The 25,115-nt window shown below is 41.4% G+C and overlaps 1 protein-coding gene across 5 annotated transcripts in view; it reads left to right on the forward strand.

The window, feature by feature from the left end:
• TTC39A (tetratricopeptide repeat domain 39A) overlaps window positions 1-21,263 on the forward strand; it is a 64,061-nt gene extending 42,798 nt beyond the window's left edge. For all 5 annotated transcript variants that reach the window (XM_084635959.1, XM_084635957.1, XM_084635956.1 and 2 more), the window contains 10 exons: window positions 2,492-2,600; window positions 3,661-3,728; window positions 3,818-3,877; window positions 5,580-5,741; window positions 7,223-7,314; window positions 9,007-9,127; window positions 11,497-11,608; window positions 13,835-13,949; window positions 16,557-16,673; window positions 20,965-21,263. In XM_084635959.1, coding sequence (XP_084492085.1) covers window positions 2,492-2,600; window positions 3,661-3,728; window positions 3,818-3,877; window positions 5,580-5,741; window positions 7,223-7,314; window positions 9,007-9,127; window positions 11,497-11,608; window positions 13,835-13,949; window positions 16,557-16,673; window positions 20,965-21,085 — 1,077 coding nt within the window. In that variant the 3' untranslated portion in view covers window positions 21,086-21,263. The remainder of the gene's footprint in view (window positions 1-2,491; window positions 2,601-3,660; window positions 3,729-3,817; window positions 3,878-5,579; window positions 5,742-7,222; window positions 7,315-9,006; window positions 9,128-11,496; window positions 11,609-13,834; window positions 13,950-16,556; window positions 16,674-20,964) is intronic.
• Window positions 21,264-25,115: the final 3,852 nt, after the last annotated feature.

Consider the following 25,115-nt stretch of genomic DNA (forward strand, 5'->3'; position numbering starts at 1 on the left):
AGCCAGTGGATCTGGCCCCCAGAGAATTCCCCTTTGTAGTGGCATCCTCAGGTGGTACAGATCAGCCAGTATGTCCTCCACCCCACTCCCTCCAATTGGGTTTCTTGTGTATGAGGGTATGCCTGGGGCTCCTTTACATCCTGGGCTGCCCTTCAGGGCAATTGGCAGCTGGTCTAACTTAGAGCAGCTCTTAGTCTGAACCATTATAAAGTTTTAAATTAATCCTCTGTGTCTTAAATGCAGATTGGCAATGGATCAAATGGCAGAATTATTGACATAGAAGGCAGGAAATTAGACTGATGGGGTCAACTTGGAAGTGGGAGAATATTTGTGCCAAATCAGTTGTGCTGAGTATCAATTTTTACATATGTCTTAATTTGTAATTGTTACCATTCCCCCCTTAGAAATCCTCTTATCTGGCATTTTCCGCTCTTCTGCAAACACTAAGCCAAAGTTAACTCCAAAGTGATTTTGCATAACACATTCAAGTGCTCTGTCTGCTTTGTGCCCAATTTAATTAATCAATTATGTAGATAAGCTAACGGTAATATCCATCCTCTTTGATAAGCTTGTGGTGACATGGCCAAGTCATGAGACAAGAAAGGCAACTCTGTGTTTTTTTTCTTTGTAAAGACCCTCCATTAAAAAAAATGTGATTAAAAAGTTGTTGTGTGAAGCTTTGTTGTAGCCATGTTGGTCCCAGGATCTGACACACACAAGGTAGGTGAGATAATACCTTGTATTGGATCAGATTCTGCTGGGGGAAGGGACAAGTTTTCAAGCTACACAGAGCTCTTCTTTAGGTCACCAGTTGTTCAAATAGTTTCACTTCAGGGAAGCGGACGCAGTTTAGTTAAACTCCCAGCTGAAATAGGAATAAGCCATTCTGAGGCTTCTGAATGCTGCCTTTGTTCTCCCCACAGTGCATGGTCTTAGTTTTCTCTTTTATTTTGCTGACTTGGCCGGGAATCAATAGGGTATTGAATGTTGTATGCACCACATAACATAGGGACATAACATTTGCCATGTTGTCCTGTGTTTAATGTGTTATTTAGCTATTTGGGGAATATGATTAAACAGATCCTATATTTAAAACCCATCTATTGCCTGGGCAGCTGTGTATATTGCACAGTAGCAACATTCCCTAAGATGGATCTTGTTTGGGAACACATTCTCACCATTTCTGGGTTGGTGGCTGTCAGGTCGTAGTTGTGATGTGCTGCTTCTCCTGCAGGGGGTAGTGTGAGTGTGCACAACATCAGTAATAACATGCTCTCTTAGTGGGTATGATCTGGTCTCCCTCAGTGCCTGACCTGACTCAGTGAGAATAGACAAGATTTTTACTGACAATTTATGGAGTTACTTCTTTAGCTCAAGTGGTAGCGACTTGTGCTTTTGGTACTGAAGACCCCTTGGATGTACACAGTGCCTTTCTATAAGCAACCTAGGTCCACTAGATATCCATTCTTCACGAACCCTCTGTTGGTTTTTTACATTGGATCTTAAACAGGCAAGAAGTGGTTTGCAAGAAATAATGCAAGAGTTAATTTGGAAGAAGTTTTTTTGCAACATGCCTGGATCTGTCATTTCCTGATATTGCTGTTGTAGGCAAGTGCTCCAAGAGTAATTTTAAAATACTTGTCTCTCTCTCTCTCTCTCTCTCCCCCCTACCAGCTCGCATACTTTATTATCATTAAGTAAGGATGTCCCCCAGTGTCTCTGAGATATAGATGTATTATGGTACTCAGATACCACAGTGACAATGGGCATTATATAAAAACCTGAATAGAACAGAACAGAGTCACTCCTGTAGTACAGATGAACAAACCTGAGGCACAGGGAGGCTAAATGAAGGTCAAGTAGCAAGTTACTCTGAGGACTTAGTCTCCAGTATGCCAGTGTTCCTGTCCTCCATTCTAAAGCGTTAACTTATATTATGTTGTGTTAATAGAGTCATATAATTTAAGGCCCAAAGGGACCATTAGATCATCTAGTCTGACCTCCTGCATATCATATAGGTCATGAAATTTTACCCCATTCACCTATACTGAGTCCAATAACTTGTGTTTGGCAAAATCATATATATTACATTGACAGTAACTATTCGTGTCACCACTGTGTGATGTGCCTAGATACATTACATGGTGGTAACATCTGCCAGTTGCCTAGGTACTGCAGAATTCTGTGTATTTTATTTTTCAGAAATGACGTTAGCTCTATTGGATGATACTCATGACTCGTAAGCACTATTGCGCTCTCCCCTGATAATTGTCCAGTTATCCCTGAGTCACTGCTCTGCCACATGATATTTTGCAAGTGTGTTCTCCTCTAATAACTACATAAACAATTTGTGTCACTGCTGTAGATATACAGTGCAGTCCATGTGTTTGAGCTACCAGAATAGCTACACGTGATACTACAGAAGTGAAAAGCAAAATAGCACTGTAATTGCTTTACAAGACTTTGTCTTCCTTCTCTGATTTTTGCACAGGAGTATGGTCTGTTGCAGCTTCAAGAGGGAGCATTGATGTACAGCTTTAGGTCGGTGCTGTGTACCATGCTGCTGCTGTGCTATCATACCTTCATGACCTTTGTGTTAGGTAGGATTATTCACAGTAACCCTATAATAGTCCTTTCACATGATCAGTTATTGCTGGGAAACAAGGGGAAGAAGTGGTTAAATTGCAAACCTGTTGATGAATTGTTCATTCAAACCTGGACTGGACGGAGTTGGATAATTCGTGGTGGTTGATTTTTGCAATAACTGTCATCACTGTGGAAAGGGCTTTGTTCTTCAAGATGGAGGCTTGTGTAGGACATTTGGGAGGGGGACCTGAGGGGAGAGTTGGGGTGTTGCCGTAAGAAGAGGTCACAAGAACAAGTTATACTTCCTGTGGTCTAGTGAGTTGTTTTGGAAGCGTTTGGGTTTTTTTGTTTAAGTCCTTGTAAAAAGATTTGCTAAATCCTGTTTTCATGTTAATTTGTCACCGCTGTCTTCTTGGGGTGACATATTTCCCATTAAAATGATACATTCACTCGTGGCCTACTCCTAAAGCACTCTTTGACAAAATCCCCTTGGGCTAGGCCTAGGCAAATATACTACCAGCTTTTAGAATAATTGCTAAATATACCTGAAAAATGTGTCATTGGATACCTCAACTCTGGTCTCATAGCCCTATGCAACTGCAAAAGCCATGCAGTGTGGCCCAGTAAAAACCTGGCCTAGTCCAGTGCCAGTCTTTATGGTTCTATGTTTTAAAAAGGTTGCCATGGCATTAGGAAATGGGGGATGCTCCCGTGGCCATTCAGAAGCCAAGCAATGGGCAGTCAGGATCAGATCCTGCCCACTTTCACTTTCCTTCTCTTTTTCTGTCTTGCACAGAATTGAGGATCCCAGGCAATGGGGAGGGAAGGAGGGAGCAATGTCACATGGAGATTTCTGCCAGCACAGAACTAGTTTGCCTTTACGGTGCCTCCATGTAAGCACAACTTCTTTGTGCCCTCTTCTGATCTGTCTGAAGTGCTGCAGGATGAGCGCCTACGTTTGGACCTAAATGCTACTGTATGGGAGAACTTATTTATTGGCCAGGTGATGATTACTCAAGGCTATTGTTTCCTATTCCTTTTCATCATTTGCATTGTTTTACTCAACTAATCTAGGGACAGGGAAAGGAAACGTTGAAGAGGCAGAAAAGCTACTCAAGCCTTACTTGGCTCGCTATCCAAAAGTAAGATGAATCCTAATTTAGTTTAGTGTTTGTCGCTAGAATGTATCAGTTGCATGAAAATTATTCATGGTTGCATTTGTTTATTACAGGGAGCCATATTCCTGTTTTTTGCGGGCAGGATAGAAACAATAAAAGGCAATATTGATACAGTAAGTAACCTTTTTCTCCTCGGAAAAGAACCTTCAAGAACAACGTTGCCCTATTGGTCATAAAGCCTGGCCAAGATTTAAAAAAATAGGAGCCTACGTTGGGCTTCTAACCATATTTAGACACTTCAGAGCCAATTATCCTAAACTGTGGGCAAGTCCACCTCCAGTGCTGAACCGTGTGGGTGGGATCCATCTGCAAACTTGCAGTGCATAAAAACAAAACAGAAATTTTATTCAGATGATTGCTCTGAATGGCTTGACCCACTGCTTTCAGTTAATTGAATTGAACAACATAAAATAACCATCTGTGATTTGTTTTAATCACTTGATTGGATCAAGGTTTAATCATTTTAATTTGAAAGGTCTACCTTGAAAATGCCCAACTTCAAGCGAAAACCCCTTTGAAATAATGACAGGTTTCAGAGTAGCAACCGTGTTAGTTTGTATTCACAAAAAGAAAAGACGTTCTTGTCAACTGCTGGAAATGGTCCACCTTGATTATCACTACAAAAAGTTTCTCCCCCTTCGCCCCCCCCGCTCTCCCGCTGGTAATAGCTCACCTTAAGTGATCACTCTCGTTACAGTGTGTATGGTAACACCCATTGTTTCATGTCCTCTATGTATATAAATCTCCCCACTGTATTTTCCACTGAATGCATCCAATGAAGTGAGCTGTAGCTCACGAAAGCTTATGCTCAAATAAATTGGTTAGTCTCTAAGGTGCCACAAGTCCTCCTTTTCTTTGAAATAATGTTTTTGCAACAGCCCTTTAAAGTGTTGCTGGGCCTTCATGCTGATGTGCAATCAAGAACCCTCATGATTGCTGTCCTGAAAAGGGTGCCAGAAGTGTTGGCCCAGAATGGAGCGCTCCAGTCAAACAGTAGCTGATTATATGTACCCTGAACAATGCAATTCCTGATTCAATTAAACTCAGCAGAAATTCCACCAGCTACAGCTGAGTGCTAGTTGCAGAGCTGGTATCTAACTATGTGGCCACTTTGAGGCAGTGGCTCTGAAACCCGGGACAATTAAGCAAGTCTGTGTGTGCGAGTGATGAATGTGCTACGCTGTCTTGTGCTGTTCTTACTCCAGTTTGAGGGCGGTAACGCAGTTCTCCAATATTAATGCACTTTGTCTAACCCATCTTGAAGCCCACTGTGCCTTTAACACTCTGCAGCTATTTTCCTTTGCCTGCTCTTGGACTTCTCTCCCCGCAAACCAACTTGTCCTATTCTCTCCTCTTGCTGTTTTTTACATGTCTCAAATATTCTGGGGCAGGTCCTCAGCTGGTATATATTGCCACTGCTCTGCTGAGGTCACTGGAGCTTTGATGTATACACCAGCTGAGGATCTGCCCCTCTGACTTTAATCTCCCTCACAACAAACACTCCTCTGGCTGCTCTACTGTTTGCCTACACTCAGCATTAGGTAATAAAATTAAGGTATAAGGAGGACTCTAGGTGGCAAACTTGATAATACAGGATGAGAGTATGAAGTCAAGGGTCTGATCCTGCTGCCTGATCCTAGGAAATGCTGAGCACTCTTAACTCCCATTAACTTAGAATTGAGGGCACTCCCCACCCAGGAGCAGCACTGGGTCCCAGTGCTGTTTCCTGAACGGACACATTCGACGTGTATATTCTGTTAAACCTGTTTCTTTCTTACGATGATTATGGTTATGTTTGGCGTTTCCTTTGTGCAGGCGGTTCGCAGGTTTGAGGAGTGCTGTGAGGCTCAGCAGCACTGGAAGCAGTTTCATCACATGTGTTACTGGGAGCTAATGTGGTGCTTCACCTACAAGCGCCAGTGGAAGGTGGCCTATTTCTATGCGGACCTGCTAAGCAAAGAAAACAATTGGTCAAAGGTAAGCTGACGTGACAAGAAAACCAGTAATTAATGAAAGAGAGACTAAAGCTTGGGTGTTACATTTTAATTGGGTTGAGCCACATCCATCACAGGGTGAGGGCAGTAAAACAAAATCTGGCTTGCTCTGGCTCATGCAAACAGTGCATCGAGGGAGAGCAGTGCAGACATTCTAAACCTGTCCTGTAATCTGGGAATACAGCTAGATTTCAGAGCTGATTTTTAACTAAAGGGCAGTCAACTGGCAAGGGGCTTTGTCATGTGCTAATTGGCCATCCTGTGCAATTAGTGGTAGGTTCTTATTTCTTTTATTGCAGTTACATTAATGAACATGAGCTGTTTTGGTGACAATGTGGAAGTTAGTGTTTTGTAATGAGAGTTAAACATGATGGTGCCTACTAGGTAATAACTGTAACCAGGGCAAATTCCTTGGTTTAAGGGACTACGCAGTCCCGCTTGTGAGCAGATCTGGCCCAACACATGTGAAATGGAAGGGGGTGTTGTCTCTATGACACTGACTATCTCCCTCCCTCCCTCCCTCCTCATTTACCCGAGCCCCATGACAGCAGCACCTCAGTTGGGTTCTTTGGTCAGCAGCTGATGGAACCAGGGCATTGGCCCTGTCCTAGCTCCTTCAGAAGTCAAGTGGCCAGGAGGTAGAGTTGGGGGCCAGCACAACTGCGCAGAGGGGCAGCCATCCATGCATAATGGCTTCTGTCTAAACCAATGTCAGGCTTGCCTTTGTCATGGATCTCTGGGGCTGAGAGGCCTTGTCTCTGCCTATTCTGCAGCCACCAAAACTTCTCCCACCAGAGGCAATAACGACCTGCAGCACTGCAAGCTGAAGCTTGCCAAAATGTCTGTTCTTTTGGCCCCTTCCTGGAGGTCACTATGCAGAACAGGGAAATCAGCCAATCACAGAACCAACCGTTGCATACTGCATGATTGTTGAAAACCCCATTCTGAGTGTAAATTCCATGTCCTAGGGTAATTGCTGTCCCCTGCTGTGATGGCCACTACAGCAGCACTCAGGAAGTAAAGAATTATTATACTCTACCTTCCCTTGGCATTCACTGTAACATCCTCCAGCACCCTGCACTTTTGACTGTGTATTACTCAGGAGTTCCTATGTGATTAATCACTCATTAGTTCTCTTTAAGAGGGAAGCTTCTTTTTTGTTGCACACACACAAGTATTCATAGAATGGAAATAAAAACTGGTACAAACCCAGCAAACTAAAAACAATAAAAGATACCATACATGTGCTCTTCTGTATTCTCTTTTGAAAGTACTGGGTCTTATGCACATATCTCAGTTGGAAAACAGACCTCCTCTTAAGTGTTTTGTAATATTGAGTTTACAAGGAAAAGCAACAGAGGTTTCCCTCCTTAACAGTACCATCATGTTGGCTTTTAAATCAGTGCTGCTGTGAATACAATTTACTGTACAGATGATGTTGATAGCATTTGCTCTTCACTGTAGGTAACCTATATTTACATGAAAGCTGCCTATCTCAGTATGTTTGGACCAGATGATCACAGACCCTTTGGGGATAATGAAGTTGAACTGTTTAGGTAAGATTTAGTAAGTCCCAACTAGGACACTATTCCATTCCTTACCTTTTCAAGTGACTTGCAACAATGAATGTAAATCAGGTTTTGGGAGTGGAGAGGAAAATTTACTGATTCTGTAGGGTTAATAAGATGCGGGGGGGGGGGGGGGGGATGTGAGAGAGAGAGAGAGAGAGAAAATAAAATACAGTGTCAGATCCTCAAAATAATTCCCCATTAACTATACTAACATTGTTGGAAAGCTTTCAACAGCCCTTGAGTATATTTCAACTTCCCATTGGCCCAGAAATGCTTTGAATTAATATCACTTTCTATTTCATCATTGCTACAAGTGGCTGCTGCTATTGCATGCAACATTTTCCATGTTTTTTTCTAGTGTTCCCGGTAGTTAAAGTTGTCATGAGTTTTCTGAAAGCCTTGTACAGATTTCACTACAAGATGTTTCCTGATAAAAGGCTGTTGGAGACAGCCTCAATACAACTGTGAGCTTGGGGCTTGGCATCTGGTAGAACTATGGAAGGCCCAAGAGGGTGAGCCAGGGGGTGTGTATGCACATTATTGGAACTGTAACTTGAATTTGGGTCTGATGTTTAGGCTCAAAAAATTCCTGACTGCCGCATCAGTTTAATCAACTAGTTACAGTAAAATCCTCTTATAAAATGTAGTTTTATTTTTAAAACAGCTTTATTCTAAGAGATGATCTGTACCACTTACTGTATAAAAAGCTTTATGTGGTCGTCATGGGTCCACTCACTGCTAGGGGCGCTGCCTCCTGGCTGCTCTGAGGATTACCTCCTTCCAGGTGCTACAACCTTCTTTGGTGATCACTCTCACGGAGACCCCTCTTGCTCCAGCTTCCTCTTTGTGACTTGGCCCTCCAGCCAGCTCGCTATGGTCCTCCCCTTCCCGGGCACTGAAGCCTTTCAGGGCAAACGTTCCCAGGCAGTCTGCTTTCTTCTGGTTTGTGAAACTTCCCCAGTGGCTGGTAGAGGAACCCAGGCTTACCTTCTATTCTGGGTTCCAGCTCAGTGACCCTCTGATCTGCAGCCAAAGTCTGCAGTATCCTATACTTTGCTGCTTTTCCCCTGAGCTTTTCCTATCTTTCTGTCTCTCCCCTCCCCACTGCCTCAGGTTTGCCAGCCTAAACTCCCTCCTCCCAGGGAATAACTGTAGACTACACTCCATAGTCCCAAACAAGCCTCCCTTCACCCAGGGGGTCACTGCAGACTACTTCCCTGTAGCTGCTTTCTCCTCTCCATCCTGGGCTTTATACAGGCCACTCCTGTTCCCCTCCAGCTGACTCTCATCTAATTAATCCCTGCCCCCCCCGGGTGGTCCTCCAGGTGCAACAGAATTGGCCCACCTAGCCACCTTAACCCCTTCAGGCCTTCTGTAGGATGGATACCCTTCACAGGTCCAGAAAAACATAAATTAGTTACTGCAGATTTCCTCTTACCCAGATGGCAGTTTGAACATTGAGAAAATACGGATACCCTGAGTAGTTTCAAAGTTCATTACAAGAAAGATTTCACTGGATGTGATATTCCTCAGGAGATTATTTTGTTTGGTCTTTATAAGTCAATACCTCTCAATGAATCAGTCTCTGAAATTTATTTTGTTTTGGTTTTGGTTTGTGTGGATTTTTCCAGATATTCAGAGGAGCAAAAATGACTTTAACCTTTTTTACTCTTCCAGGACTGTGCCCAGTCTGAAATTGAAAATTGCAGGAAAGTCACTGCCTACAGAGAAGTTTGCCATTCGGAAATCTCGGCGATACCTTCCCTCAAACCCTGTTCCTTTGCCTGTGCCTGCTTTGGTAAGCTGGAAAGATGACTATTCCCCCTATATTTTTCAGTAATTCACAATATAGAGACAAAAATTAGATACTTAGAATGGTATATGTTGAACCCCCCTCCAAGAGCCTGAAATGTTCCCAGGACCTAATCTCGCAAATGCGAGGAATGGTGTAAAACTGGGGCATGTGCTACACTCTGGGAAATGAAGCCAGATGTGTCACACCTGAATATGCTGCATGTGCAACTCACTATTTCACTTTTTAGACTACAACACACTCCACAGCTTTTCAGTGTTCATGCTCCGGTAGACTTTGCTTTTGGTGCCCATGTTTCAAAGTCTCATCCAGTGGGCCAGCAGAAGGAAGCATTCCAGGTACAGCTGGGGAGAACATTAGGCAGGAAACAGGCAAAAACTGGTGAAACTAGATACTTTTGAGTCTAGCCAACATGAACGTTGAAGCTCCGTTTGAAAGATTAGTAGCTATGCTCTAGGGTACGTAATGGCTAGGAGGACAAAATTCAGCCACTTCTTTGAAGCTGGACTAGACAACTGCTGTGTATGCGGGACATCCATCCCTAGAGTACTGGCTGATCCCCCAGGGCCAAATAAGAATAACTGCTCTGAAGTCCCATTGGTGGAGCGCATTAGGAGAGGGCCACCTCTGCACTCATGTGAAAGCCCATCCCTGGAGAATGGTGAGAGAATAGCAGAGGATCTGGGTTCTGTAGGTTTGCTAAGTGTGGTTTACATCAGAGCCTTAACTCTGGGTTCATTATTTTTGAGCGTGCCACTGATGTTCACAACTGGATAATTTTCTAACCAATTCAGGTGTTTTGTCTAGTTGTATGCTGTCTGTCAGGTCAGGCCCTTCCTTTAAGAGTCTTGGCTAGTATGTATCTTAAAGACAACTCAAAGGATCATTATGCTCTTTTTGGTGAGTCAGTACATCTCCTCTTACAGTTTTTCCCTTCACTCATGAGTGCCTGACCTGACAGAGTGTATATTTATAGCTAGTACTCTTCTCTCAGTCCACTGGCTGTAAAGTGTGATAGCATGGTTTGTTTCAAAATTCAGTCTCTGTTGCAACTGTACATCAACTCAGCATGCATAATCCTTTAAGGACCAGTTTCAACAAGATCCAAGGATTTAGGTGGAGGCCAATAATGGGGTCATCTCTGATGAAAATTACTTTGCATCCCCATCCAATAGGTTTCCATAAGCCATTGGAAGCCAGAAATACCCTGAGTTTCACTAGGGCTGGTCTTATGTGATGGTTGGTGCAACAGGTTTCTCTAGCAAGTCTTCGTGCTAAGTATTCTGTTTCCATTTGCTGTAATTGCACTTTCAAGGCACCAGGTGTCACTCTCTAATAGTTAAAGACTAGGGGATTGATGGAATTGGGGTTCAGGTAACAAGCAATTTATAACAGAATCTTAACGGAATGGCTATACTTTCTAGGACTTTTCATTTGGGTGGGAAGGAACTTGCTTATTGGAATCAGGTCCTAACTCACAGATTTAGCCCAGGAAGTTTTTATTTAAACTATGGAAAAATGCAGTTTGGGGTATTTTTATAACCACTCAAGCAACTGAGTCTTCACTAGAGATAAATAAGCACAGCACTGTCGTCTCAACCACTAAAAAACAGCCCAGCTATAGCAACCGTGCCTTTGCACGCGGCGCTACTCGTCAGCCCTAGAATAAAATTAATGCATACAGGAATTTAGAAATAAGAAACATTTAAGTTACAAAATAGACCTTTTAGGAACAGGTAAAGAAAGGTTTTAAGAAGTCTCCGTAATAATTCTGTCTTTAACTCTTCTTCTAAAAGTCCCAGGTATGATGGTGCTTGTCGTGATAGGTACTTCTCATTAGCATTTAGAATAGAGCTTAGGCTCATTTCCTGTAGGCCAGTGAACTGCCCCCATGGAAAAGCCCTACAGAATGAATAGGGATGAAACCAATAGGGCTGGCTCTATAGAATTTATTCTAAAAACCTTATATCATTTAGTAGACAATGATATACTGAGCCATCCAGTCCTCCAGTCTCTCTCTCAGCTTCACAGCTGCCTCCTATATTACAGGGTTGGTGTTCTACTCAAGTGATCTGTATTGGCAAAGGGAAGGGGTGGACTAGATGCCTTAATAGGACTTCAGAGTGGTAGCGTGTTAGTTTGTATCAGCAAAAACAATGAGGACTCCTCGTTATTTTTGCTAAGAGGACTTAGACGTCCTTGCTTTCAACAATGAGTTACAGTGAAGCCATAACAGCAGTATCCGTACCTAGGAAGGAATTCATAACTTCTGCCCTTGATGAAATAATCTAAATAATTAGCTACCTACATCTCTCCATCGCCACATTAATTAAACGTGTCCTGGCCACCCCTAGGAAATGATGTATATCTGGAATGGCTATGCTGTGATTGGAAAACGTCCTGATTTAACAGAAGGCATGTTGCAGACATTAACTGAGGCAGAAGCAGCACTAGAAAGAAGCCCAGGTAAGCACTGATCTGATTTAAGCAGGTGCTTTACAGTAGTATATGTACTTGAAGATAGTCTGGTTGTCTGTGAATAAAAAAAGTTTTCCAGATAGTAAAACAAGTTAATACAGTCACAAGAGTGAGCTGGATTATGTCACCATGTGTTGTTAATACAAATAGGAATAACCTTTCTCTACTAATGCATTAACTTGTAATATGGCATAAGAGACTTGTCACTTACAGGATGCGTCTTAGGAACTGTCCACAAATATGTATTGAAAGACCATTTCTTTTACAAAGTACATATTTAAATGTAAGGGTCAAATTTATCATTTGCATTGACTTCAATTACACTATGGGTGACAGGCCACGAACTGCACATGCTTCGCTATATGCAGGTACTGTCTTATTTCAGTTCTAAAGAACACAGTGGAGGAGACAAGCACCAAGCTGATTTATAGAAAGCACCATCATCTACTAACCACACAAGCTGGAGGGTTGACTGATATCTCTGTGTTAACTATTTGCTATAAAACACTTGCACTTAAATGAACTGTACAAAAAACTGGAGCAGAAGAAGGGAATGGTACAAAATTAGGCCAGACTCTTATACCATGCCCGGTTTCAGTGTGTTAACTAGACAGGCATGGCAGAATAGAATTGCTGTTTTTTCTCTCCATCCTTTATTTTTTGGTCTCCCCAATCCAGCAGGGGTTCCCCTGGCCTGCATAGCTGCTCTTCTGCAATTCCCACTATACTACTATTCTCCAGCCAGCGGGCAAGTTAAATTCTCTGAAGAACGCTGTTAATGTTGTTCTTGGTTGTCCAGCAGGTGTCATTCAGCTACTTAGTAATGCTCATCATTAGTATCACCCTAGGCCCAGAGACCTGAGAGGTATCTTCCCAGCTCATTTGGTCACAGAATGACATTGTCATCAGCTGGTGGCTTGTGTCCTTCAGTGAACATGTAGCAAAACTAGTAATTCAGCCTGAAACATTGAAAACGGAACTTTTAAGTCAGTCTCAGAGGCATATAGTTGCTTGACACATCAGGCAAGTTTGTCCCCTTGTTAACTCTGGAAAAAGGGTGGGTGGGGGGGGACCTTTTAGCTGAAGGGAAGGGAGTCTGATGGAATGGTCGGAAAAGGGGTTTTGCTGTTTCAGTCACCCACTCTGCTACTTTGTCATGGGTCAGCATGTACCAGTTTGCAAAGCATTCATATGTCCGTGCAGTTTGCGGAGGCTCATCGATGATTGTAAAGTGTCTTGAGGACACTGGCTGAAAAGTGCTGTATAGTTTAAATGAAAAGTCTATCCTAAAAGCAGATTTTTTTCTCTCTAATTCCTTTAGGAGTTACAATTAGCCGTAATATGTTTTACAAAAGTGTGATTTTTCGAGTTGACAATGTCCATTTAAATAGCAATTTACGGAAGGAGACCAAGTTAGACTGAAATCCCTGGGGCAAGGCTCTAACACTATAAAGGCCTAATCCAGCAAACATGGATGTGACTGATGTTAGATGCTGTAAGAAGTCTGTTGAAGTTAGTAGAAGTATTCATGAGAATAAAATTCTCACGTGCAGAAGTATTTCCAGGATTGGGCCCTTATTGACTAGTCTCTACAACGGGCATAGCAGTGGCAGGATACATTATAAGTTTTAAAAAGTGCAGACATGTAAATGTGTTCACAGAACAGATGGCCAGTGGGGAGTGCTGATATACATTTGATTTATCTTACTGGAAGAAAAAAAATGGTGCAGGCTCGAACCCATGTAACTGCACATAGCTAGCCTGGAACAAGGTGATCCCGTCCTCCTTTCCCCATGGGAAGCAACTTTGCTTTTTAAACAGCTACTTGTGCATCTTCTCTTAAGCAGGGCCCCTATTAGGTCATGTATGCAGACCCTCGTGCCTGCGTTGAAATAACGGATAGCTACATGCCAGGAATGTCCATGAGGATGCAAAGGTTCTAGTGCATCTCTGATGGCAGATCAGGGCCTTAGACCATAAGCGCCAAAGGGCAGCAGCTATCTCACAGGGAGTGTATAGAATCCAGCCAGTCTGAATGGGGCACTAGTGCCATACACATAAAAAACCAATGCTATGAAAATCTTAACTGTTGCAAAGAGGTTCTGAAAATGTGCCCGCTAAGTATTTTTGGAACAGCTATTTTTAATTTTTTTTTTTAAGGGACCAAGTTATTTCAAAATGCAAAACTGATAAAACCGTTACTTTATCTTGCAGCTACAGAATTACTAGCAGATGACCAATGTTTGGTAAAGCTGTTAAAGGGTTTATGTCTGAAGCACTTGGGCAAGATTTCTGAGGCAGAAGATCATTTCACTTACATCCATTTAAAGTAAGTTTCCATATTTAACACACAGGAGAACTCAAGAAATGCTGAGTGTAAGTAGCACTGTCAAGCAGTCAAGTCCTTGAAGTAGAGCTTCTCTCTAAAATATCTGTGTAACAGTGGCACCATTTTACTCAGCAAATCTACAATCCATGTGTATACAGAGAGTTATATCTGCTGACTTTAGGGACCAAAGTGACATACTTCTTTAGGGACATACTTCTTTCTACTTCTGCTAGCTCTGCAGAGTCAACACAACTAAGAGTGCGAGCTGGATTCTGTTATTTCTTGTGTACTATCAACAGAATTGTTCCCTGATTAAAATGACAAGAAACCTATTGAAGGAGATGAGGATGCGCAGGTGTTGCACAGGGCATACTTTTTGGTCTGCACAGGATTGGTGGATGATGTATGAAAAGAACTCAGCTTAACTTGACGAGCACAGGTTGAATTTGAAAAGCTGGAAGTTAGAAAAAACTTACGTGTAAAAGAGCATGTTTGATACAGAACTATTGAAATGCAGTAAATGTGCTGCCCCCCCCACACACACACACACAGCCCCATTTTTATTCATTTGTCAAAGGAGAACTGTATTTTAATTCAGCTGAGTAAGACCTAGGACTGTTTGGGGGTTTCTGTGAGAGGAATTTTAAAAGAACAGTTGAGGAGGACCGGCGTTAATTGTACCATTCTAAAGTATTTGTGATGTTATAGTTAAGATTCTCTTAACTCTTCTATTAGAAACCTTTATTTTTTAGTGTATGTAACTTTAGAACCAAAATGATTCCTAGGCTGGCTGTTGCTCTGTTACATCCCAATCCTGGAATTTGTTCTGTGTGCTGATATCCCACACCCTATGGAAGCTCTGCGTAGCTGGAGACAGCTACGTCCATGGAAAAGGTTTCAGGATTGGGACTTTAATCTCAATATTCCTCAGTCAAGGCACCGTAAAATTGGGTAGAAAAACCTCATTATGAATTAGATACTAAGTGAAGCTTTCCCGGGTAATTAAATTACACCCTCAAATTGCTTCTCTGTTCACTAAGGCCCCATTTACATTAAGGACATTAGCACTGATGGAACGATATTAATTTAGTTACATTGGTATAGATGCTTGCATGCTGCCCTGGCACAGCTTAACCTGGTAACATACCGAAGTGGCTATGTTGACGTAATTACAATGGTGCACATTTTCTTAACATACATAGGGCCTAAAAATTTGGCTTTACATATTCAGAAGTGAGTTTTGTTTTTGTTTCCATAGAGCACTGGACCCATTGTGTACCTTCCAAACAAAACAAATCCATGCCTTTTGCCTTTATAAAAATAGTTACATTCTAAACCCAAGTTTAATAATCTTCACTGGGGGAGGGGGAAGAGTGTGTTCTACTGTGTCATAGCTAACGCATGATAAAATCCTAGTGAAGACAAGGCAGTTTGTAGTTTTCACATGTTAGCAGGTTGAGTTAAAGGTTAGGCTCCCTGGTAGGGTTTAACGCAACCTGTTAACGCCATGTGAAAAACCTACAAACTGCCTTGTCTTCACTAGGATTTTACCTTGAGTTAGCTAACTTGAGTTACGAATGCAGCTTTTTTTTCTCAGTGAAGACGAGTCTAAAGGGAGTCTGCAGAGAGCTGGAGAAGTATCTTGGAGAAGTGTGAACTGCTCCATTCATTTTATTAACTCAGATGCCCAGTGATGATGATTTAATACCAACATTGTTAACTATTTCATTCCTCATGTAAGAGAGGAGGGAGAGTCACAGACTCCACAATTTAGGCCATGTCTACACTAGTGAGTTTACAGCGGCACAGCTGTACAGATGCAGCTCTGCCGCTCTAAGATTACTCCTGCAGCTGCTGTATCCCAGTGGGAGAGAGCTCCTCCACTGACATAATTAAACCACCTCCAACAAGCAGCATTAGCTACGTCGGTGGGAGAGCGTCTCCTGCCGACATAGTGCTGTCCACACCCATGCTTCTGTCGGTGTCACTTATGTGCTTAAAGGGGTGTTTTTCGCACTCCTGAATGACGTAAGTTATACTGTCAAAAGTGCGAGAGTAGACGTAGCCTTACTCTGAGTAACTTCTCACTTTGGTGCCACAAGTTGGTGACATTTAGAAGCTAGTATCACTTACAGTTTCCCCCGCCCACTCATAAAGTAGCCAAGCCCAAGGAACCTATCAGAGCCTGTGTGTATACTGAAGCCCAATCAAATGGGAGCTAAGCTCAAAGAATCAGTTTGCAGAACAATCCTATTTGAAATAACTGCACGATCTACAGTGAATGGCATCTCATTTTGGCAATGCAAGCGGGTGGTGCTTGGAGCACTGCTACCTTTTGTTATTGCCTCCGCCATCCTCCATCCCCCTTAAACTTGTAAACACGGTAAATAACAAGCTGCAAAAGATGGTCATGTATTGTCATGCAAATGTATAGAGCACTTACTGAATAACCTAGAGATAGTCTAGGTTAGACTACCTGAAGAGTAAGCATCAGTGAAGAGATGGACTGTCCCCTCCTAACGCTAACTGAGCTCCTATTTGTTTGTAGCTAGAATGAGAGAAAATTGCAGCATGAAAACCTTGTAACTGTTTCTCCTTCTCTTGCAGTGAGAGGAAGATAAAGTATGACCATTATTTAATCCCAAATGCCCTGCTTGAACTTGCTGTACTATACATGGACCATGGTAGAAGAGAAGAAGGAGTAAAGTTACTGGAAAGAGCAAAGTAAGACTACCAAATGCCTGCTCAGGTCTCTATCTGGTCAATTTGATTAAGGCATTTTACTGAAACGTAGGGGGCAAGGCGGAGACCATTGACTAATGCAGTGGATACTTTTTTTGTTAGTATTATGGTAGTACCAACCACGACCAGGACCCCCGTTGTGGTAGACACTGTCCAAACACACAGTAAGAGACCATCCCATCTGAAAGATCTTATGGTTTAAACAAAGGCTGGGGTAGGCATTGAGGCACAGAAAGGTGAAGTCACTTCCCAAAGGTCACCCAGCAGGTTGCGGACAGAGTTGGGAATAGAACCCTGATGTATTATTTACTGGGCTATGCTGTTCCTCAATGCACCAAACCATGTATTTTACTTTCAGGAAAACTCCTGCTTTAAACTGATTTGATTCAATACTTAAAGATTTTAACTTGACTATCAGGATTTCCCACTAGAAATCACTCCTAAATAACAAAGTAACTGCCTCTTCAGGCTATTTAGCTTTGCATGGAGGATACATTTGGTGGAGTCAAGAATCCGTGGTATGTCAGAAATGCAATTACTGAAATTGCTGGCCAGCAATGATCTTTTCTTCTACTTCATTTAAGTGCATGTAGTAAAAATGATTTTCAGGTTGTATTTAGCTTCTTCATTTGCATTACTTTAAGTGTATCTGAAAAATAGCAGGAACGATTCACTTTGCCAAACTACTGTTTGAACATTACTAATTTTTTATTAATTAGATTTATCAAGAACATCTTGGCTTGATAGTGTACTTGCCTCATAACAGACTTACCATTCTGTGTCTGCACCGTTCTCAGCTTTATATTGGGCCAGAATTTCTTCCTGAAAAAAATAGTATTGTACACTATAGACCATGCTGTGTAAACATTTCCTAAGTAATCCACTAGATACTCTTGTGGGTTAGGTAGGTGTTATCCCACTTTACTGATGAGGATGAGTGGGGAAGTAGCCTGGCCAAGCTTACACGGAGCCAGGATTTAAAAACAGGAGATCCTGACTTCTCCCCCCAGTGCCTCTGATCCCAGACTACACAGTCTCTCAAATAACACATTTAGAATAACAAAAACTTCATTCCACACAAAGCTAGTTGAAAGTGAACACCATCAAAACACTTCGCAGCCCCCCAAAGGACCTCCCCTACTTCCTTTGAAAAACTGTGCACTTAAAAATAGTCTGGAAATGAAGAGTTAAGGAATCCAGACACTTCCTCACTCTGTCTAATGCTTCCTCACTTACTGCAGTGCTCTGCCACTTCAGGGTCCATGCTCCCCCAACGCACACCTCTAGGCTGGAGTCAGCAGCTAGGGCAGGACAGCCTGGAATCAGTAGCAGCTTAGTTTATATTTAGAAAAGTTTACAAATTATTTAAGACATTGTTCTTTGTGTAGGCAAAGGGGAGAACAAGTTTAAAGAGAAATATTGAATCCTGCCACTTTTTGAAGCACAGAACATTGTTCTGATTTGGCCTAATGTATGAAGAGTTGGTTCTGGGGCTTTCTTCAGCTGGGTCAAATAAACAAACAAACAAAAAAACAATAAGCAAAGGATAGCTTGCTTCAGCCAGGAGTGAGAGATAAACAGTTCTTAACTTAGACTCTTTGGTGAGCAGCATATTCCTGCAAGGGGCTCAGTTTCAATGCTGCTTTGCTCAGATATGGGCACTTACAATGGGAAGCTTGCTTCTACCTTGACTTTGGATCAGATATGGCTGCTCCATAATACTTGAGTAAATCCCCCAACTGCTGATCACCTGCTATCTAAAATAACTCCTTTATCCCAAAGATTTCTAAAATAACTCCGTCTCACATACAGTACTTACATGTAAAAAAAAAAACAAAAAAAAAACCTTTATCAAAAAGAAAAGGAGTACTTGTGGCACCTTAGAGACTAACCAATTTATTTGAGCATAAGCTTTCATGGGCTACAGCTCACTTCATTGGAAAGCTGATGCTCAAATAAATTGGTTAGTCTCTAAGGTGCCACAAGTACTCCTTTTCTTTTTGCGAATACAGACTAACACGGCTGCTACTCTGAAACCTTTTGTTTATCAGTTCACGACACTGTTACCTTTTAGGAATGAGAAAATCATTATTACAGTAAGATCAATTCACTGTAAATATTTAACCACTGAAGATGTGTGGATTTTCTGAATGCCCAGATTAGAATTGCAAGTTTTTCCTTAACCACTAGCGGGAGAACTGGTTGTGTAAAGCGAATTCCTGATATGCAGACTCGTGTTCATAAATCCCTAGAGTGGAGAGGAGAGTATACTGTCTGTCACATGGTGCTTACTTCTGTGTGACCTACATATATATACTACTGCTGGTTTGAGTATCTTAGGTGTAGGATAGTGAGTGGGGTGAAATTATAAACATCGTTGGTTTGGATGTAAACAGAAGTTCTTGCATTTATATTGGCATATGCTACAAGCAATATTTTTAATCCACTGAGGAGAAAATGAGATTTGGAACATCTGGATAATGTAAAAAACTAGGAGCTGGAGATCAGCAAAGTCAGAGAGAGAACATAAACAGAAACTATCACAAACTACCCTCCAGCAACCTCTTCTGTCAGCCTCTTGTGTCAGTTGTTACATTGTTAAGCTAAGCAGCAGAGTGATTTGATAGGTTTGGAGTTCAGAGCTTTCTGATAGAAACTGCCCATTTCTAGGTCCCATACTCCCATGAGTGATAGGACTGAATGAAGCTGAATTGAAATGCTTTTAAAAATAAACTGTTTAAGAGTTTTTAAATAATTAACATGCATCTGTAGTATAAAAATGACAACTCTCTTTAAATAAATTAAAATGGTCTGACACCTGCCAGAACATAAGTTCTCTGTTTCTCCTGTAAGAGTAAAGACGTTAATACCTACAAAAGAGGATCTGTGCTTTGTACCACTGTGGGCACTGTCTTTGGGCTTTAACTGACAGGGGAAATGGAAAAACTTCAATTCAGGTTGCCCTCACTGTTTAGAACATAATATTATGCTGTAGGGACAAATCCCCAGGCCAGCACAGGACATATGCGGAGGAGGCTAGAATCCTTTCTTTCCTGTCTCCCCTATGCTGTGGAGCTGCTCCATGAAGGCTATCCCAGCCCAACTCCCCCTCTTCCCCTAGCCCCAGATCAGCTGGCCCGCTCATCACCCTGTACACACTGCACTGATGCTCCTGCCAACAGGCTTGTCTTGGGACAGGGAGCTGGATTTGCTCCCTTTATCGTTTTTGTGTGTCTTAAAACATTTCTGTTCAACTGTAGCCTCATCTTGGTTCACCTTTTCTGTGGCATGTTTTACAAAGTGTTTTTTTTTTTAAAAGGTCATTAAGTAATAACATAGTTGGACTGGTCTTCAGCTTTCTGCCTTCTGTGCTTTGGCTGGGGCCACATACCTTTGTAGCACTTCAATTGTACAATGGTTTGATTTGCTCTTGTGGTTTCGTATCAGAGAATGACATGTTGTTTCTACTCTGAGTAGCTTCCATGCCAAGAGATCTCCAGCATCCGTTTGTTTCTTCTGGATGGTTCAGCTCTCTCTTGTGTAGCCTTTTGTTTGTTTACTAAATTATTATTTTGTAAATTCAGCAAATAAGTTGGAGATAAGAATTTGAAGTGCCCAGAAGAAACTGTAGCATAGAAAACAAGTGCACACAATCACCACTCCTTCCATGGTTTACATGTCAAAATTTAGGCACTTAAAAAAGTCCTGTCCCTGCATTATGCTACATTTTTAAAACTAAAAGAATTTTTTAATCAAATTTTCATCCTTTCTCTCTTACCTGTGAACAGTGCACTCACTTTCACATTCTGTTGTTCCTGGACTCACGTGGCTGCAGTAAAATGGTTAAGTACCTGTCCGCACCCCACACTGACTATTATTATTAAAATTAAGGGTGAGGTGGGGGGAATCCCATGAAGATGACTAATCATAAAGTTCAGTCAACCAGATAAAAAAAAATTAAATCTAATTTCTGGGAATAGATTAAGTTGACATCATGGATATTTAATATGGACTCAGCATTCTCAAGGAGTGGAACAGATTCAGTTTCTTATTAAGCTGTATTTTCCCTGGTAGGTGCCAGACACTAGAACTACAAATAAAAGAACAAAGAGCTGCATTTTTCTGCCAAGCACATATGGCCTTATATTTTAGAGACCGCAACAAAGGAAACTGAAGAAAGGCTTTTTGCTGTCTGTAATTGTTTTGTGTAGTAAAAATAACTAGAAAATATTTAATGATATGATGCTCAGAATGGATCTGTTTTTTGTTTTAGACAAAATTACAAGAATTACTCCATGGAAACAAGAACACATTTCAGAATTCAAGCTGCCTTGCACCAAGCCAAATCTGTCTCAGAAAATGGAGTACATTCTGGAGCTTCAGCAGTGTCTTAACCATTTCTTCTTTGGTGTCTTTGTATGCAAACTCTGAAACATTATCACCCTTCTCTGTTAAATCAGTGGGAGAGACCAGAACATGTAAAATATTACATGGGATACGTAAAAGATTTTGAATCTAGGGTGACAGTCTGGCAAAAAACAAAACAATCTCTTCTCTCTCCCCCGCCCCCCTCCCCAACCCCTTTACAAAGTATTTCTTTTTCCAAATGTGGCTTGTAATTTATCTTTGTAATTAATTTTTAATTTGTGTATATTATTAAATTTACATATTTGCTAGGCTATGAAATGGGATAACCAAACAAGAAGGCTTATTGGTTTTGATCCGACCTGGTTATGAATGAAAGAAACACTTTTTCCTATCTCTGAGTTTAGTTTGGGTGAGAGAAAATTCAGTCTTCCAGATTAAGTCAGAAGCTTTTGAATCTCAGGCATTTCATTATTCGTACAAAGATCTTCTTATCAGGTTTTCTCTTCAATAATATTCTAGCAGCTGAAACAAACTTGCTAGTAAAGACATTAAGAAGTTTCTCTCGATTATGGAAATGTCTTAAAAAATTTTTTAGTCTGTATTCTATCATGTTTTGAGGCTGGATAATTTACAGTATAGCCAGGATTTTAGAAAAAAGCAAATGATGAATACAGTGGAAGAATGGATCATTTATCCTCCTTAGGCTAAATTAAAAATGACCAGAGGGTCTTGGGAACCAAGCCCATCAGCGCTTACCAGAACAAACGTGACTTGAAGTTTATATTGTATGTAAAGCAGAAGTCCTTGAAGGCCATTTAAGAAATGCACTACTATTCCACTATTTGTTCAGGTGTACAAAATTAATTTGATAGTAAACTTTTCCTGGAAATCATGGTTCATGTAGCTGCCATTTTCATGTTTAAAAAGATTCTTTAGACACGTTTTCCATAGTAAAAGGTTTGGGCTGAAGCAACTCCTGTGTGTAGATCTCCTTCTTGCCACAAGAGGGAGCAATGCATCAATAGTCTCATTGCCCCCCTCTGCCTTCATTCTCCATAGATGCAAATCTGAGAGGAAGGTGCTCTATAGAGATTTCAGAGCACCTCAAACTGGCAATGTCTGCTGTAGAACGCTAGATTTCTGCACAAAAGTCCAGTTTGGAGTTAACACAGCTTTAAGTTGTATTTACTACCCTCTGGGCTCCTTCAGCAACTCTGCTCTCAGTGTATGGAGTAAGAGGAGAGAGAGCCATTTTTGCAGACAGGCTCCTGCCTGCACTGTGAGGGAGTCCCTTCTTGCATGCCAGGCTCCACGTTGATGGAAGGCCCTGTGAACTCCACAGCTCCTCCCCCCGCCACCCCCCAAAGAGGACGTTCTGTAGGAAGCTCTATAAAAGTGAACCTCAAAGAAGAATGGTCCTACCTCTCTGACCCCCTCCTGCAGGATTTTTCCCTGCAGGAGAAGGGAAATCAGGCAGTTTATAATTTGCCTTTTCTTCCCCTAGAGAAGAAATGAAATTGTTTCCCAATGCAAATTAATAGGTCAGGGCACAGACCCATCCCTTTCCACCATGCTGATTGGTTAAGAATGTTCAACTCATACCCTTAAAAACAAATACAAAGAAATCCTTTGCAAAAGTCTTCCATTATTAAAACCATAGGCAAGAATGTCTTTTCTAGAGAGGTTTCAGAGTAGCAGCAATGTTAGTCTGTATCCGGAAAAAGAAAAGGAGTACTTGTGGCACCTTAGAGACTAACAAATTTATTTGAGCATAGGATTTCGTGAGCTACAGCTCACTTCATTGGATGCATTCAGTGGAAAATACAGTGGGGAGATTTATATACACAGAGAACATGAAACAATGGGTGTTACCATATACACTGTAACGAGAGTGATCAGGTAAGGTGAGCTATTACCAACAGGAGAGCTTGGGGAGGGGGGTGACCTTTTGTAGTGATAATCAAGGTGGGCCATTTCCAGCAGTTGACAAGAATGTCTGAGGAACAGCGGGGGGGAAAGGGAGGGAAATAAACATGGGGAAATAGTTTTACTTTGTGTAATGACCCATCCACTCCCAATCTTTATTCAAGCCTAAGTTAATTGTATCCAGTTTGCAAATTAATTCCAATTCAGCAGTCTCTCGTTGGAGTCTGGACCAGTCCACACAAGAGATCTACTTCCTGGACACTACGGTGCTCATAAGCGATGGTCACATAAACACCACGCTATACCGGAAACCTACTGATCGCCATGCCTACCTACATGCCTCCAGCTTTCATCCGGACCACACCACATGATCCATTGTCTACAGCCAAGCTCCGTGATACAACCGCATTTGCTCCCACCCCTCAGACAGAGACAAACATCTACAAGATCTCTATCTATTTTCTTTTTTCTAGAGAAAGGGCTTTCCCAGTTCCACATACTCACTTATACACTACACTTTGGTGGAAGGTTTCAGGGTTGTAGCCGTGTTAGTCTGTATTAGCAAAAAGAACGAGGAGTACTTGTGGCACCTAGGTTCTTTTTACTACACTTTGGGGCAGCTGTACTATCTACATATTATGTATCAGTAGTTATGAGAAAAAGCACAGATTCAGCACTGCCACGTGTTTGTACATAATCAAAAGATTCTTGTCCTGCTTTAAACATACAGCTCTTCTACTTCCAGTTGCTTATTACTTTTCAAATGTGTAGACATATGCTGAACAAGAAATGCCATGAAAATCATCATCATCCCTATGCTGTGCAGAAAAGCAAACAATCCTCTGCAGTCCAGCTAAAAGTCCATCTCTCAGGAGTCCTGCAGTACAGTTTCTTAACATTTTGCTACCTTGCAGCACAAGGAGTAGTCCACTTAAGATGCAAGTGTTAGCTATGGATCACCGGGAAGATGTAGTGGGAAAAACAATGTAGTTTCACCCATTTTCTCTCTCACCCATTATCCAAGGGATGGGGAGGGAAACATTTCTGTAATATATGATCAACTTTCCTAATGCTTTGGCGAGATGATAGTATAAATGAACCTGGCTCTCTTCTAGTCTGTGTTAATAGAAATACCTCCTTCTGTTAGAGAATGAATGAAAGAGTGATGTATGTTTTGAAGGTATAAATATTTTAAATAAATCTTTAACTTTTGGAAATACTGTGCTTCTAGAATGGCTTTAAAACAAAAAAAGCAGAAACAAAACGAAAAATAGCCTCACACAAATCTCTTGTCTTCAACGGATGTTCAGTAAATCACTGTTGCTCTAAGATTTATGAACAGAAAGAGAGCTAAAAGAAATCTGCAGTCCATTTTGGTAACATTTTTCAGGGATTTCCTTCTCCACTCAGCAATATTTCTGCAGGATTGGGATAATTCCATTATATTCTGTTCCGCAGCTTACTAGCTAGCACTGTAAGACAAAATGATTATTCAAAACTATGTATTTTGGTAAATTTCACTGCATTCATGGTTACTGGCCCTTGTTTTACAGGGAAAGCACAAAACAAGGTAAGCCCAACAGCAGTCTGTATATTTTTAGTTAATTTCCTTTGGACAGTGGCTACCCTACATTAGTTAACAGTAGCAAATGTCTCCGGTCTTTGGATTAAAAAAAAAAAAGTCTCTACCCAACATTTTTTTGGTATTGTCACTACTTGCAGCTGCTTTTTTAAAAAACCAACCTAACTATATGCCTTTGGCATAGCCTTTTGTGTGACTGCAGTCTCATGACATGGCCACTCTCTAGCCACCCTAGGTGAGATATTTATTGGCCGCATCTAGTACAATGAGCACTAGTGAAGCATTTGATGATTGCCACCCACACATACATGACGCTGCTAGCACTATTGACTTTGACGATGGAAAGTGCTATTCTACATGTCTAGGCTAGAGTTGGATGAAAACCATGGAGCTCTATGAACTTCCCCTGTTTATTTTTTTACTGTAAAGTAAAGTTATGTGGAATACAGCACAATTTTTGGGAAGACATACTTCCACACTCTGGAATTTCTATTCTATGTGATTATATTAAAATAAATTTGACAATTACCACTTAATTCCAGTTATTA

This window comes from Lepidochelys olivacea (genome assembly GCF_965140295.1).
Source record: "Lepidochelys olivacea isolate rLepOli2 genome assembly, chromosome: 8".
Classification (NCBI taxonomy): Eukaryota; Metazoa; Chordata; order Testudines; family Cheloniidae; genus Lepidochelys; species Lepidochelys olivacea.